This window comes from Macrotis lagotis, chromosome 1, assembly GCF_037893015.1.
Source record: "Macrotis lagotis isolate mMagLag1 chromosome 1, bilby.v1.9.chrom.fasta, whole genome shotgun sequence".
Classification (NCBI taxonomy): domain Eukaryota; kingdom Metazoa; phylum Chordata; class Mammalia; order Peramelemorphia; family Peramelidae; genus Macrotis; species Macrotis lagotis.
The window spans coordinates 315,522,189-315,538,238 of record NC_133658.1 but is presented as its reverse complement, the minus strand read 5'-3'; the positions used below and the strand labels follow the sequence as shown (position 1 = coordinate 315,538,238).

The 16,050-nt window shown below is 36.8% G+C and overlaps 1 protein-coding gene across 11 annotated transcripts in view; it reads right to left on the bottom strand.

Moving 5' to 3' along the window:
* The window catches only part of ZNF536 (zinc finger protein 536), a 590,155-nt gene that overhangs the window by 211,125 nt on the left and 362,980 nt on the right, over positions 1–16,050 (bottom strand). For all 11 annotated transcript variants that reach the window (XM_074211458.1, XM_074211460.1, XM_074211455.1 and 8 more), the window contains 2 exons: positions 13,571–13,723; positions 86–1,660 (listed from right to left, as the gene is read on the bottom strand). In XM_074211458.1, the coding sequence (XP_074067559.1) occupies positions 86–1,660; positions 13,571–13,723 (1,728 nt within the window). The remainder of the gene's footprint in view (positions 1–85; positions 1,661–13,570; positions 13,724–16,050) is intronic.

Here is a 16,050-nt window from a genome sequence, read left to right as displayed (position 1 = left end):
CATTTTGCCCTATTTATTTTTTAATGCACCATTTGGCACTAATCTTTTGAGAAAGGAACTCAAGAAAGAGGATTCTAAAACTTACCACACAAGTCTGGTCTCTTGACACATCCACTACTTGCTGTGCTACTCGAAAGTCCATTAAAGGCTGCTAAGCCTTCAGAGCTATAGGCTCTTAGGACTGATAACATGTTCATCTGCTTCTCCAGAACCTGTGGTCCTGGGATCTGTTCTGCTTTCATCACCCCTGTGGAAGTATCATGGGATGGAAGAAGATTTGGGCCATGCCACTGCTTCTCAGATGTTTGGGGCAAAGGTGAAACAAGTCCTTGGGCCGGCTGGGAGGCAACAGTGTTGGGGAGGCCATCTCCTCCATCATTGCTGTTATCCTTGCTAAGGACAGACAATGGTTTGCTCATTATTTCCGGTTCTGTCTCAATATCCTCCTCTTCATTGTTTTCTTCCTTGGAAGATTCCATATCTTCAGATGAGGCAATATCAGACAGGTCGTCAGTAGCATTTTTGTTCACAGACTCAGAGAGCAGGATCATTGAGTCATCTTCAGGCTGTACTTTGCCTTCAGGCTCATTGTTAGCACAGGAGGATCCTGGGCCCATGACTCCTGGGTAAACCCCAAATTGTTTGTAGAAGTCTGAAGTGAAGTTGCAAAATGGTGGGTCCATATGTCCAGACCAGACAGAGTTCTTTTGTTCTCCCAAAGTTTCTTTGCCATGACCTTGGGCCATCTTCTCAGAAGTAGAGTCAAGGTGGGTAATCATAGTGGGAATTCCTACCTCTTTGCTGGATTGTACTGTAGAAGGGAGCAAGCCAGTTTTGCTCACTTCCCTTGCTTGTTCTTTGCCATTTCCTGTAGCTACCAAAGCACTGTCTTTACGTCTAGTTTTACCCAAATGATTGGCCTGGAGATGAAGGGCCATCAATTCCATTGATGAAGTTGTAAAAGAACAAAACAAGCAGCCATGCCATGCAATGTTATCTTGAACAGTCACCGAAGAGCCTGGGAGGGAAGCTGCATCTGGTCTTACAGACAAATCCAGGGGTTCATATTGAGATTTCTCTGATTTCCTCTGGGAGGATTTTCCACTATTCTTTTCCTCACCACCATCTGTTCCATGGACTTTCATGGAAAGTGGATCTGATAGGGCTTTGTCCTTCACTTCCTTCTCTTTCTTCAAAGAGCTCAAGACAAAACTATCCATGAAGGCTTGCAAAGAACCTTGGAAGTTGACCCCATTGCCTACAATGCTCTGATAGGCTCGTCCAATTTCAGAAAAATGTGTACCTTTGGAAGGTAGGTCAGAGCCCTTCAGAGTCTCTGAAGAAGTCTCAGAAGTCATGCCTACAGCCTGCCCTGAATGGTCCCCAGATGAAAGCATTCCTGATGTCCACTGCTGAGAGACAGTACCACCTCTGAAATCTATACCTGGGAGACCCTTAAAGGCTCCCCTCAGAATGTCTGGCCTGATAAACAGAGATGCTTTGCTTGATGTCTCATCCTTATGATCCTGGCTTGGAGGTTGCCCAGAGAGTGGTCCAGCGCCATTTTGTCGTTCTCGATGGTGTCGTTCTAAGTGGTACTTTAAAGATGCAGACTGAGTACCAGCATAATCACAATGGGGGCATTTGTAGGGTTTCTCACCTGCAGATAGAAGTACAAGAGACAAAAGAAAGAACATATATGTTTATTACGTTTTGGTGTGTGGAACAGGGATGGAAAAATCAACATTTGTTCTTTGAAACAAAGCAACTCAAAGTAATAATTAGTTATAGAACAACTGTTTTTTAATAGAAGAATAATTCATAGTCTTAAGCTTTTTTAATGATTTTGTACCAGTTGGGACTATTCAGGAATGACATACTATCTACACACAATTAGCTATCTTTTTCTTTATCTAACATGTGAAAACTGCTGTAGATTTAAAAGCTATGATTATGAAAATTAAGCATAATAATTTCAACCACAGTGATCATTAAAAGTAGAAGTTTAAAAAGACAAAGTATGTAACAAATGGATGGTTGCAATATTTTGTGTATACAATAGCTCTGAAATTTGTTTAAATTATACACATGGAAACCATTTTTAAACCTAAAAATTTTATGGCACTGTTACGCAAGACTGAAATGAATGATTTAAGTCTTGCTCTGCAGTAAATCATGGATATAATTAGCAAATGGCATACTGCACAAGTAATTTATCATTATTTGGAGGGCACCATTCCAGAAGGATTCAAAGATCTGCAGACCGACTGCATTGTTTCTAAATAAAGAACTATAAATACAGATTCTATAAAATATTAATACCATTACTGTGCATTATGATTGCAGCATGTAAAGACATATAGTTAAGATAAAAAGTAGTCGATAAAATGTAAAAGAAAATGAGTAATAAAAGGTGCAAAATATATTTAGTTTCTGTATTTGAAATTAACATTATCTACTGGCCTTTGCAGTGCCTTAAATTTGTACTAATGGCAAGCCTAAGCTCGGGTAGTAAAACGTGTAATTTACCTATAATAAGCGCTTTCTAGAGAATAAAAATAGCCTTAAATAGCATTTTAAAACATATAAGATAATTTTCATGAATTAAATATTTATTTAAATTCAGCATCCCCCCCCCCAACTTCTATTGTTCTTTCTCTTTGGAAAATATATGTAAACTGATACCTGCCCATGCAGTGTAACAAAAAAAGGAGAGGTGCCTAAATACATGTGCATTTAAATATATAGAGAGAACTTGTTAGCAATCCAGGGCCTTTTCTAGACTCGAGTGCCGAGATACTCCCACAAAGAGACAGGGCTATGACAGTGCAGTGAGCTTATTTATAATGGGGCCCTGTCAATATTAGCAATTATTTCTGTGAGGAAGCTCAATGTGGCAAGAAACTGTTTTCTTTCCTCTCTTCTTTTTCTCTGGCTGATCTAAAAGGCAACAGCAAATCATCTGTGAATGGTAGGTCCTGAAAACATTTATTGCTTCTAAGTCTCAGACAAATGGAAAGAAAATTGAAACAAGGACTTACAAACTTCATGAGGCACCCAGGTGTTAATTGGTAAGTCACTTGAAGAGACCCCAGGGCATTTTAAATGAGAGAATCTGGGGGAACACGTTCTTAGGAAAGGGCTCCTTTATGGGAGAGTGGAAGTATTTACCTTAAGAAGGCTATTTACAGCTTCTGAGAGTCTCACTACTGGGTTTTTATTTCAGTCAAGTCCAGAGGACTTATCAGCTCCTCGGATGTAGAGTTTCCAGTAGAGAAATAGGTTACCAGGACTATCTAGTGCCATTGACCAACTGTTTCCTCAACACTTTCAGATGGAAGGCTAATCGTCCCATAGCTAAAGCATGACAAAGAGCTTGAGACTGTATATACCTTTAATGGTAAAATGTTACCTCCTAATAGTCCTGTAACCAATCTCCCCCCTTTTCTAATAGATCAATCTCTGACCAGTCAAGGTCTTAGAGGGTAGCTTTTCATGAAACAAGTTTGTTCCATCTGCGTTTGTATCTCCTGCATCAAAGTCCTTGTATTATTTAATCACTGTAGACTGATGTGGTCCAGGCTGAATCCAGACACCTAAGAAACTGGAAGATATTATAATGGGCATGTTAGGATAATCCACATCCACTGAAGCTCAAGTTAGGGCTGTGAGCTCAAAAAAAAAACTCTAGGGAATGACTGACTTCTAGGGTATCTGATGCCCAGAACTAACTCAGTCCCATCAGAAAAGACCATGAAACCTACCTTGATATCTCCTAGTGAGGACCAACATGTGCACAATTAGTCCCAGACAACTATCCAAGTGTCCTCAGATAACCACAAAACTTACTTTTCTATAGGACTTGAAGGATCATAAAGCACTCTTCTGAACATTCCCTCCCAGGGATCAGAGAATGGTACAGTTTGTATAGTCAGAATATAAGAATGTTGAACTAGCATGATATCTTTTGAAAATTATACTCGGGGAACCAGAAATTCAAGCAATTCAATCAAAATATAAACTAAATGACACGTGAGGCTCTAACCACTGACAATGAATAAGGGAGGATTGACCTGGAAGGAACTCAGGTTGCATTTTAGAAATCAATCAATTAGCAAACATTTAAGTACCTACCTAGCTTGTAATGGAATTAGGGAAACAAAGTGATTCCCACCTCTAAGGGAGTGGATACTCTCTAATAAGGGATGGATTAGGAAGTAAATTAAGAAATAATTTCTATGTAGCTAGGAAAGTTTTTGGTAGTAAAAATGGGCCTTTTTTTCCTTAGACCTTTACCAGGGACAAGAATTTATCTCTTCAGCTTGAGGTATCATTCCGTAAGGGAGACTGCAAGGAGAACAACAATAGATAGAATAATTAATAATAATAATGATGATGATGATGATGATGACAATATTAGATACTGCGCTAAATGCTTTACAAGTATTTCACTCGATACTCATTATAACCCTGGGAGGTTTATGCTATTATTGTCTCCCTTTTATAGTTGAGAAAACTGAAGCAATCAGAAGTCAACATAATTGAACTAGACTTCTCTACCTAACTGCCTAGGCACTTCAAAGATGCCCATATGAAGTTGCAGCTATCTAAGAACTAGCTATATAAGATTAAATAGAGACAAAGGTAAAAACTCAGTAGAAAATGTTTCTCAGCATATATGCTGAAAGGATGCTTCATAGAAAGTTCAATTCACCATTCAATAAAATTTTAATCAAGGCTTGCTATCTATGAATATTTTCTCAGGGGTTCTTGTCCTGGCATCTGTGAACTACTTTTCTTTTTTCCCTAATTTTCATGGCTATTTCAATATAATTGATTTCCTTTATAATCTTATAAATTTTGTTTTATGCATTTAAAAATATTATTCTGAAGAATGGTTCCTGGATTTCTCCAGATTGCAAAAAAAAGCCACAAAAAGTTCTAGACTAGATCCCTTGACTCATCCAAAGAGGAGTGGGACCCAGAATATCCTTTAAGCTCATAGTCTAGTGGAAGAGATGAACTAAATGTCCAAAAAGTTCAATGGAGGGTAGAGACAGAATGAAAAAACTTCATGGAAGAAGTGATACTTGAACTGGCCTTTAAAGATCACAGTCTGTCAGACCAAGAGAGCACCTCACATTAGCCAATACACCCTCTTCATTATTCAGAGGAGGAATCAAAGGAGATGAATCAATATGGTATAGTAGAAAGAATTCTGATTCTGTTGTCAGAAGAAATGGGTTCGAATCCCCTCTTAGACACTTGTCATCTTTGTAATCTCAAACAAGTCACAATCTCATTGGTCCTTAGTTTCATTATCTGAAAATGAGGCATAAAATGTTCTTTGAAGTCCTTTGAAGTTCTAGACCTGTGATCCTATGACATAAACAAGAAGTAACAGTGGCAGAACTAGAACTAGAATACACACACTCATCTGGTTCAATGTCTTTTACCTTGTCTCTCTTAAAAAGGTCTTGTGGGGATTTCAATAATTAAATTTTCTTGTGCAGGACTCTTAAATGAAACAAAGAATTCCAGTAGGAAACAATTTGCATAGATCTATACCAGCTCACGTGAGATTATCTTAAACTTGAGCTTTTCAAACTTGTTTTCAAACTTGTTTACTTTTCTTCTTTTTTAAAAAATATTTTTCAGATGCCCTAAATACTCTTTTTTGTCACATATTTTGCATGCTTTAATTGACCCACTCTAAAAGTCCCTGTGTTATAGGTATACACTAAACCATGGGTGCTTAACCTTTTTTATTTAATAGCTCTTTTTTGGCAATTTGCCAGAACTTATAGACCTCTTTTTAGAATGTTTTTATATGCATAAAATAAAAATCATAGGAACAGGATTGCCCACAAGAAGTTTTGATCTCATATCAAGAACTTTTAATCTAAGTAACACCCCAAACTGAATGAAATGTGTATCTTCCACAAGAATGGCTGCTTTTGGTCATCTAAGGATAGAGAAGATACAAAGCACAAAATCTTATGTGCCAAAAGAAATATCCCAATTCTATTCCCAAATGAGTAAATTTCTTTCCCAAATTCTCTCCCCAGTGAGCCAGTGAACATAGTTTTTTTTAAAAAAATCTGCCTCCAGACATATTTTCCATAGCATTAGCCAAATTGGAGGTTGAAGTAGCAACTGAAAAGAAGGCCTCACCAACAAAGTGGTGAAGCCTTTGAAGTCTCGGTCAAGAGAACCTTCAATCTGCTCTTCTTCTCCAGACATAAACAACTATAGAATTCACCTACAGCCAAAGGATATTTTGTAATTTTAAAAAAGAGTATTTTAGAAATGGAGCATGCCATTTGGCATAAGTATTCATGAAGATAGATTTATTAGGCCAGCCCAAGCAGGCCCTAAACTTCAGTGGTACCATCAGACTCCTTGCCAAAAGGAAACTAAGTAGAATTGACACACCCCCCCAATCTCAAACAGGGACTGACTGGGTCAGAGATTTGGAAAAGAATTCTCAGTCCAGCTTCACATAATAGGTAACCCTTGGTCATTCTGCCAGCATCACTGTCTAATTGAATGATGGACCACTTAAGTTGTAAATTAGCCTGTAATGCCATGTAAGTTGATGTAGGTGGATATCCAGGTCACCCAAATTTTCAGATCCCCCCCCACCCATAAAGATTCAAACTTCCCAGGATTAGTCCTTTTATAACCTCTTGAAGTTACTGAAGTGGGGTGGTGTAGAGAGTAGAAATATTTTTACAGGGGGAAAATATTTGAGACACAGACTACCAAAAAGACAAAAGTATCATTAAAGTTAGTTGTTTATTTGCCCACTTTAAATGAAAGGAAAGGTTATGAAAGAGGTAAGTCACTATATAATAGAGATCTTCAATACTTTTTTGAATCAGTTCAGAAACTAAAATGTAAGGCAAAAATCACATAATTCTACAAAAGAGGATTTTGTTGGGAAAAGAAGCATGATAAAATCATGAGTCATCAGTTCATAATTCCAATGGACAAATGAAATTATTGAAGCCATTTTACAGTGAAACTAGCTTTCCAGTGACATAAAATGTATATTCATCATAGGAATATTATTGATAACTTGTCTAATTCTTTAGAAATATATGACTGAGTGGTTTAATTAGTTCATTATGTCTATTTTTACATAGTAACATCTTTTATCATTTGGATTATTCACTTTATACTTTCTGCAGGAAAGGAAACATCACAGTTCTGCAGAAATATTATAGGGTTACATTCAAAGTGGAATCACAGCAATGTTAAACTGAAAAAGCTGGAAAGAAGGGTGCTATGATTTTCCTGTTTAAGATATCTCTAAATCTTGCTTTTTAAATGAGTTAAATGCTTCTAAACTTATTTTAAGTCACTCAACAATCCTGCAGAATCCCATTCACTTTTAAGTTGTATAATTAAATATTTTCACTTATTCACCCCCTATATCTGATATTTATTTAGTCCTTCTACATGTCTTTACTTAGTTAATACCAGGAGAGATAAATATGGTTGTTCCTTTGCAGCGAAGCTTCAGTACATTAATATAAATTGTACACTAATTCCCCCAAAGCATATATATGTTGTAAACCTGAAGACTTTTTACACAGCTGCTTATTGCTAAACAGTGCCTTGTCCAGAAGGGGACAATCTGTGTCTCTAATTGCTGTCACTGAAGCCGAGATTCATTATGTGACTTTCCCATTAAAATGTGAGCATTAATTTGTATAATGAAATATCACCCACTGCAGTGTTCATTAGCCATGCCCTACTGTATACTGCACATTGTTAGCTACCTAGAAACTGTAGTTAATTTCACTAATGGATATTTCCCTACTTAGTGTTTGGTAGGGAATTTATACTGTAACATTACCTCTTAAACTTTTAAGGAAATTTAAATTCAATCAATTATTTTCCACAAAAGTTTGGGATGTCATTAAGGCAGGAAGAGCAAGCCGTGTGGTGTTAAGGATGAGGACTCCAGAGAAATAAAATGGGCTTTTAGTTCATCTTAGAAATGTAAAAATGAAGGAAGCTTAATTCAAATTTTAAAAAAATCTTCTCTACTATGGGGTGCAGATACCTTTTATTCTACATTACTAAGGTGGCTGTTCTCACCCAGAGAAAAACAGCATGTGTCATGTCAGCAAACACTTATTAAGCACTTACTATTTGCCAGATACTGTGCTAATGTGAGTGACAGGACATGCAAACAGCACTCATTTTAAACCATTTCATTTTATTAATTTATTCAATGTTTGTCTCTCAATTCTAAACTGAAAGTTACCTTGCCTAATGGAGTTAATAATAAAACTGTCAAAGATAAGGTATGCATGCATTTATTTATTAGTTGGTATATGTGAACCTCTTTGAAGATGAAAGGTTGGATCTTGAACTATACCAAGAACTTTTATTATTATGGTGATGGGGAATTATTATATCTTATTTTATTCCACAAACTCAATATACTTTCCAAAGGCTATGCCAATAATGCTGATGATATGTTAGCAAGGCAGACATTGTGTAGATAGAGAAACTGAGACAGGCTATTCTTCAGGTCATTCATGAATATGTACCTAGACAATATGGAGGAAGAACTGACTTTGCCTGAGTTCATTAGATGTAGTAAGGTCACATAACGATCTGATTTTGGATATGTGTGTACACTATCCCCAACTTACTGTGTGTACACTTATCTTCAAGTTACCATTCAATCAATTCATTGGAAGATGTTAAAAGACAAATTGTTAGAATAATTAGTGGCTTTCAAAGCTTTCTTTGCAAGCTCAAAGGTAAAGATGAAAAGGAGGCAGGAGTCCCTGCTTTCATGTTAGAACAGAATTTAGAATGGATTATCTGGTTGTTTGGTAGGAAATTTACTTTTTTTAACCAGTTGCTTTAATATCATAGAGATCCAAATCCTATTGTGTTTAATTTATACAATAAAGTCTCTACTAGGTGACTGTCATTGGCATTCACCCATTCCTTTGGAATGCTGGAGTAAAGAATCATAGAAAATATTCCACCTACTGTCTTTGGTTCTAAAGAGAAAAAGTTTTCATGGAATCTGGATGGCATGGATTCAGATGTATACCTAAATGCAACTTTGAGATAATAACCCTTCATAGAGCCTTCATTCCCCACTCCTGATTAAACTCCTCCCCCCGCTCACACACACACACTAATGTGTACACATGCCAACACAGAACTCTTTTGCTTGATAGCATAAGACACATGGGTAGGGCTAGACACTGCATACTGACACACTCCAATGAGGCATATTCCTCTGATCATGGTGGCATATCCCTAAAACATTATCTCTCAACTTTCCATTTTTTCCTGTAGTTGAAAGAAGTTTCCAAGTGTGGAGTTGTAGAGTGAGAAGTGTGGAACGTTGAGCACAGAACAGAAAATCATATTAATAAACATATTCACATAATTTGGAAAAATGGGACTTATTAATTAGTCTGTGAACTTGAATGTCTCTGAGTTGCACTTGTAGAGTTATTTGCTATCTTTCTTTATGATGTTCATGCTAGTAATAGCAACCTCCTATGAAAAGCCGAAGATGGTCCTAAAACACTGAGGAATATATTATATATATATATATATATATATATATATGTATATATATATATATATATATATATATATATATATATATATATATATATATATATCATGGGCTATACCATGACATATCATACATATAATCTGAAAATCAGAGAGCTTATAGAGAAGTCAGTGCTTAAGTATCTCCCTTATCAGGAACCAAACCTTCCTTGGTAGTGAGTGAGATGGGTTGGGAGATACATTCATTCCTTCAGGTTTCTAGGGGACTGACAGGTAACTAATTGTTCTGGTATGGTAAAGGCAGGCCTTGGGCATCATTGCATTTTTATCTTAAGCAGTTCCCCTGGTGACCAAATAGGGAGGGTGCTTTACTACACATTAGATGATTGCCAAGGGGAATAAAAGGAGTCCAATTTAATGTATTAGATAACTTAATTATTGTATGGGGTATACTGAATACCCTGTTGCCACAGCTTTATTGCATCAGGTTGCATGTTATAACTGAATACTTATTGATACTTGGCTTTTCCTAACCTACATTGATTAGGTCCAGATATTATTGCTTTTCATTGTGCTTTTGGGGAATAACTGAGCATGCCCAATGTCTATAAACACTTTCCCAGGAGTCCCATTGCCATCCAAGGTATTGTTGCAAAGCACGATGAAAATTGTGGTGTGCATTCTGAACTGGCAGTGACTAATGGCATCTCTGATGGCAGCCAGAGGTGGGCCAGTGTCTGTTGCCAGCCCAACTTAGGGGATTCACATCTGTCCCCTAGGCTTTTAATCCCAGGGGATACTTTGAATTAGATCTATCTCCTAGGATAGTGCTACCAAATTTGAGCTACCTACAGGCTGCTCCCAAGCTCCCCAGGTGTTCAGAGAAACCTGACTTCTGTTAAACTACTTGAGTTCCTCTCTAATAAACAGGTGTTGGGAAAAGAAGAGCAGTAATTGAGTTAATGTAGTGGAGAAAAAAAGGAAAGTGGTTTTTATCAGTCAGTGTTTTACGACCAAGACTTCTAATAAAGATGGAGTATGATGGAAGAATACAGAGCCTGTGCCACCTCCTATCCTGTGCAATTAAAGTAGAGACTTCTTTGTTACATGTTGGCTCTGAAAAAAAATGTGCTCAATAGAGTGCACTATAGAAAACTTTTCCCCTTAAAAATATTGTACTGAAAGTGTGTTCTGTAAACCAAATGCTCAAACAAATTCATAGAGAAGTATCAGGAAGAAAACCCAGGAAGTATATTTTAATAACTGGAATTCAACTATTAAATCATTTAATAAGAAATATCTGGTTTTGATTTTTAATTACTCTTATAATCTACACTTTTATATTGTTATAATGAATGTTTATTTTGGTTATTTATAACATGTAATAGTTTCTGCTCTATTAAAATACAGAAGTGCAAGCATTTTCCAACTTCTTTGTTCTTAGATAAAAAGGAAATTGATCTTTATCTTGTGACAATTATGCTTTTTTAAATGCCTCATACTGCAAACAGTATTCGCGTGGGTGACATTTCTATGCCTTCTGTCCTTTTTTTCATGATCTTGTAAGGTTCTGGAAATGCCTTTGTCCATGGGTGCTTCCTTGGCCCACTGTCTCTGCACTAAATTCTGACTCAATGGGTTTTTGGGTGAGTAAAACTTTTCAGTCCCTAAAATCACACCATGCAATTTCCACTTCTCCGCTCAATAGACTAAGAACCTTGCCAGAGTGGCTACTAATTCTTCCAGGAGAAGAAGAGGTGAGCAGATAGCTTAGCACATACTTTAGCTGATTTAGTGGAAGCTAACTGTGAGATACCCCTTGGGATTTCAGGGGCATGAAGGAAATAGGTGCCCTCAATGTTATTCCCCAGGTTGTGAAGGCATCTCCCAAATTGCCTTTTTATACATCAGATGCACCTTGCAGGAAGTGGTAGCAAAACTGTAAAACTATCTTAAAATAGCAGTCAATGAAGTAGATTATCCGTTACCCTAACGTTACCCTAATCCTAAACTTATGAATGGTTAGTTGGTTGGTGAAAAACTCTGAGTCATAGTTTGTTTATTTGTTTGTTTCCCCTCACATTTCATTGTAGCCTAGTGATCCTTAACTATTAGAGTCTTCAGTCCCTAAATGGGGAGGCACATCAATCTCAGCATTGCCTAGACAGTGAAGATGTCATTGGGAAGCATTTTCAAGCTTCCTACACTCACCTGCTGGGATTTCTCCTTTATAAGGTCTCAAATCATAGTTACTGTCTCAGCATCAAAGATTCATTGAATTTCTGGGTTGTAAAGGCTCTCAGCAGTTATCTAATCTAATTTCTACCTAAACATTAGTCCCCTCTACAATATCCTTGACAAGTGGTCATCTATCCTCTGCTGGAAGATCTTCAGTATCAGGGACATCTCTTCCTCAGAAGGCAGTATCTTTTATTGTTGAACAACTCTAAGTATTAAGAAATTCTTCATATTGCATGCCTTCCTGTAAACTTCCATCTATTGGTCTTCTGCTTTCTAGAAACTGCTTTTCTAGATCTCAGTTCATGCTTTTGGATATGATGAATCAGCTCATTTGGTGGGAATATATAACTTAATTATATATATATATATTATATGTATACATATATGTGTATATTGCTCTCATTAGACTCTTAAAGATGATAAAAATCTTGTGAATCATCCAGTCCAATCTCCTATATTTTTAGATAAAGCTAAAATTGAGTTTCATGGAGGCAAGATGATTTGCCCAAAGGCCCCAAATTGATAAATTATAAAGTTGGAACTTGAATCCAGGTCTCCTGGCTTTTAATTCAAGTGTCTTTCTCCTTCATCACACTACTTTATTGTTGTTTCATCTTTAAAATTAATCTTATTTCCCCAACTACAGTGAAAGACACTTAAAGAGTAGAAACAATAATACCATCTTCTCTTATAGCCTTCACAGTGTCCAGGGTAGGGTTAAACATAGTCAGTGCTTCATAGATGTTGAACAGACAACTAGTTGACTGACCACTCAAATCAACTTGACAAGACCTGAATGTTTCTGAGAAGGGGAAGTAGAAATGTGAGGCATTGTTTTCAGAGAAATACAGAAAGAATAGCCTTCCCTGAAGCAGCCTCAAAACTAACATGCAAAACAGGACAAATCCAGCACCACACTCCCCCAAAGTATATTCTTCTCAGCATCAGTAGGCTTTTTATAAACCAGGTAATGCCATTAGGTGCCCTAGTCTTTCACCACATAATGAGAAATGAGGTTTATAGACATTAAATATCTCAGAACAGTCTTTTGCTTTATTGATTCCTTGGGAAATATACCATGATTATTTTTGAAAATAGATGGTATATTTGTCTATCCTCTGAAGTAGCTCAAACTCCAATAGATAAAGTGTCAGCAAAATATCAAAGTAAATGGAGGTGTCTATATGCCAAAAATATTTGGGTGAAAATCTGGGTGGTGGCAGGGGAACTCTGCAAAAAGCTAGTGGAACTATCTTAGTAGACCATTCTATATATAATGGGTAGGAAAAGATCTGGAAAATAGCTAAAGTGATAAGAAGACTGGGATAAAAACCAAAGCAGAGTAAAACTATAAAAGGCTGTTCAGAAATTCAAAAGAGGAAACAGACCAAATTTTGCCTAAAGATAGAAGTGTTAAATGGTAACTGTGATAAACTAGAATCAGTACCAATAGGGTGTAGGGTGTGTGTGTGTGTGTGTGTGTGTGTGTGTGTATGTATATATGTATATATATACATATATATGTATATATATACATATACATATACATATATATGTATATATATATATATATATATATATATATATATATATATATATATATATATGTAAGTACAGAGTCTGGGATTTGTTTTTAAGTCCACAGAGACAGTGACTGATTCAGTCATGTGGTCCTGGCCTATTAGGAATGTGCCAAGACCCCCCCCCCCCAGCCCCACTTCTGAGTGTGGCTTGGGTTGCTCTCAATCTGTCCTAGGTTTCTCACCTGTATGTATTCTCAGATGCACCTTTAAATGGTGGGATGTTCGGAAAGTTTTCCCACAATAAGGGCAGTCCTTCATTGCCGATCCAAGGCTCCTATCTCTCAGCAGAGCTGGTGGCTGGACTCCGACAGATCTCCCAGCCTCTTCACCAATGTCTGCAACAGAGGAAAAGCGTTCTCACATCACTTCAGCACATGTCAGAAGTTGTTCGCACCAAAACTGCTAACACAACACAAAGTTAAACATGTCAATACTACACCTGTCTATTTCATTCTTTAAATCTGACAGAATGCTGACAATTCATGTATTTTCTTGTTATTCTCTTAAATTATTTCATCTTTCCTATCATCGTTTTAAGCAGCATATGGTACCTTTATATTGAACTGAATTATACAAGAAAAGAAACAGCTGTGTCAGCAGCTGGTTTGATTTCTTCTTTTGCTTAGCTCCTATTAAATATTTTTTTGAAAAGTTTAAAATGTTAGTGTTTTGTTGAATCTGATTAATTTATAATATGAACTAGCTGGATAGTTCACTTTATGATCGAAATCACATTTGCATTAAATAAAGCAATAAATGAAAAAAATGTGCCTCAGCTGAGTCCCACCAATATGATAAAAAAAAAGCTACACAAAGCTATTTTGGGACAGGAAAGAGAATTATCCAAACTGATCATTTATCCCTTCTAGTGTCTTCTATCCACGCACCAGTGCAATCTCTGGAATAGGACAGAAAGTATAGAAATTTTGTTCCACAATTAGATGGTGATAAACATATAGTGACATATTCAAAGTCATGTGCAAAAACTCAGCTGCAAACTCCCATAAACTTACAGCCTCACAGAGTTAAATCTTTTTGCAGTGACTTGAACATTTCCCCTGCAAAGTATCAATACAAATTGTTTCTCCTGCTGTTATTTGTTATGCAACCCAAACCATTAGAAAATGGAATAAAATTTACATATTGCTGCCTTCTGCACAGAAATTATGGGACATAATACTAAATAAAAGTGTTAAAATATTTCGTGGCTGGAGGATATGTTATTGCAGCACCCGAGGTCTGACACCAAACAGCCGAAGGAGGCAATATTAGTAAGACAAGATGAGCATGGTAGCATCCCTGAAAAAGAAGGGCAAGAGAACAATTTTGTTTGGGCTCAGCTGGGTTTTCCTTGATGCTCAGCCTTGCACCAGAAGGATACAAATCTGCCCTAGAGGGCAGCAGCAGGTTCAAAGAATATGTATTTGTACAGTGTCCAACACAATACTGTATGTTTGATTATGGTTGCATGAGTTTGGGAATAGAAGAGATTCATGGGGATTGGTCTGTGATTTCAGTTTTGAAAAGGCGATCAGTCAATTGTTTGTCTTGAATGACCAAGTCTTGCCAAGTGAGAAGTGGAGGGAATAGTTGTCTTGTTCTGCTACAACTGCTCCTTTATCTGGATTGAGAAGCATGAACTTCTTATGTATGGTCCCAGGGAACATGGCATTCTGAATAACAAGTTTGTCAAGGGTTTTGTATTTCTAGGACAATAGTTCTGGTGAAGTAAACAGCATTTGGGTTTCAGAGTCTCAGAGTTGGAAGGGAACCAAGAATTGTTCCCATCCACCAACTACTTTCTGCAGAATCCTCAAGTGATCATGCAGCCTCCACTTCAAGATCTCCAGTCCTGATGTCACGGTCTTCTTGGAGAATGAAGGACAAACATCATCCAGACCTCCAGTGAAGGGGAACCAGCCACCTCCCAAGGCAGATCATTCCACTTTTGGCTTTTGGTTTGAAAGTTTTATGTTTTCTTTATATAGAGCCAAAATTTATCTTCCACGGAATTTGTCATTGCTCCTAATTCTGTTTGCTGGGGCTAAGCATGATAAGTCTAATACTTCTACTTGGGAGCCCTTGGCAGCCCCCAAAATCAGTTTTCATATCTTCCCCTCCCCCCACTACATGTTTTCTTTTTCAGATTCCCTATTATCAGTTTCTTCATCTAGGGTCCCTCTCCATCCTAGTGACTCTTCTCTGAATCCATTTTAGTTTTTAGTACTTTTCCTAAAATATAGCACTCAGAACAGGACACAAGACTCCAGCTATGATCTAACAAAGGGAAAGGAAACAGACTTCCATGTAAGAGTGTGCTGTTAAATTTTTAACTGTCTTTCTGAAAAATAAAAATACAAAGTACACTAGTAATGTTAATCTACAATTACCATTGCATTATTTCTTTAGATAATACTATATTCTTAAATTCAGATCTTTTTTTTATCAATTTTTTAACATTTTAAAGTTTTGAGTTCCTAATTCCATCTCTTCCTCCCTCTTTCCCCTTCTCCTTTCTGAGATAATAAGCCATCAGATATAGGCTATACATGTGCAATTTTGTAAAACATTTCCATATTTGTCATTTTGTACAAGAAACTCAAAAGGAAAAAAATGAAGGAAAGAATTGAAAAATAGCATGCTTCAGTCTGTATTCAATCAA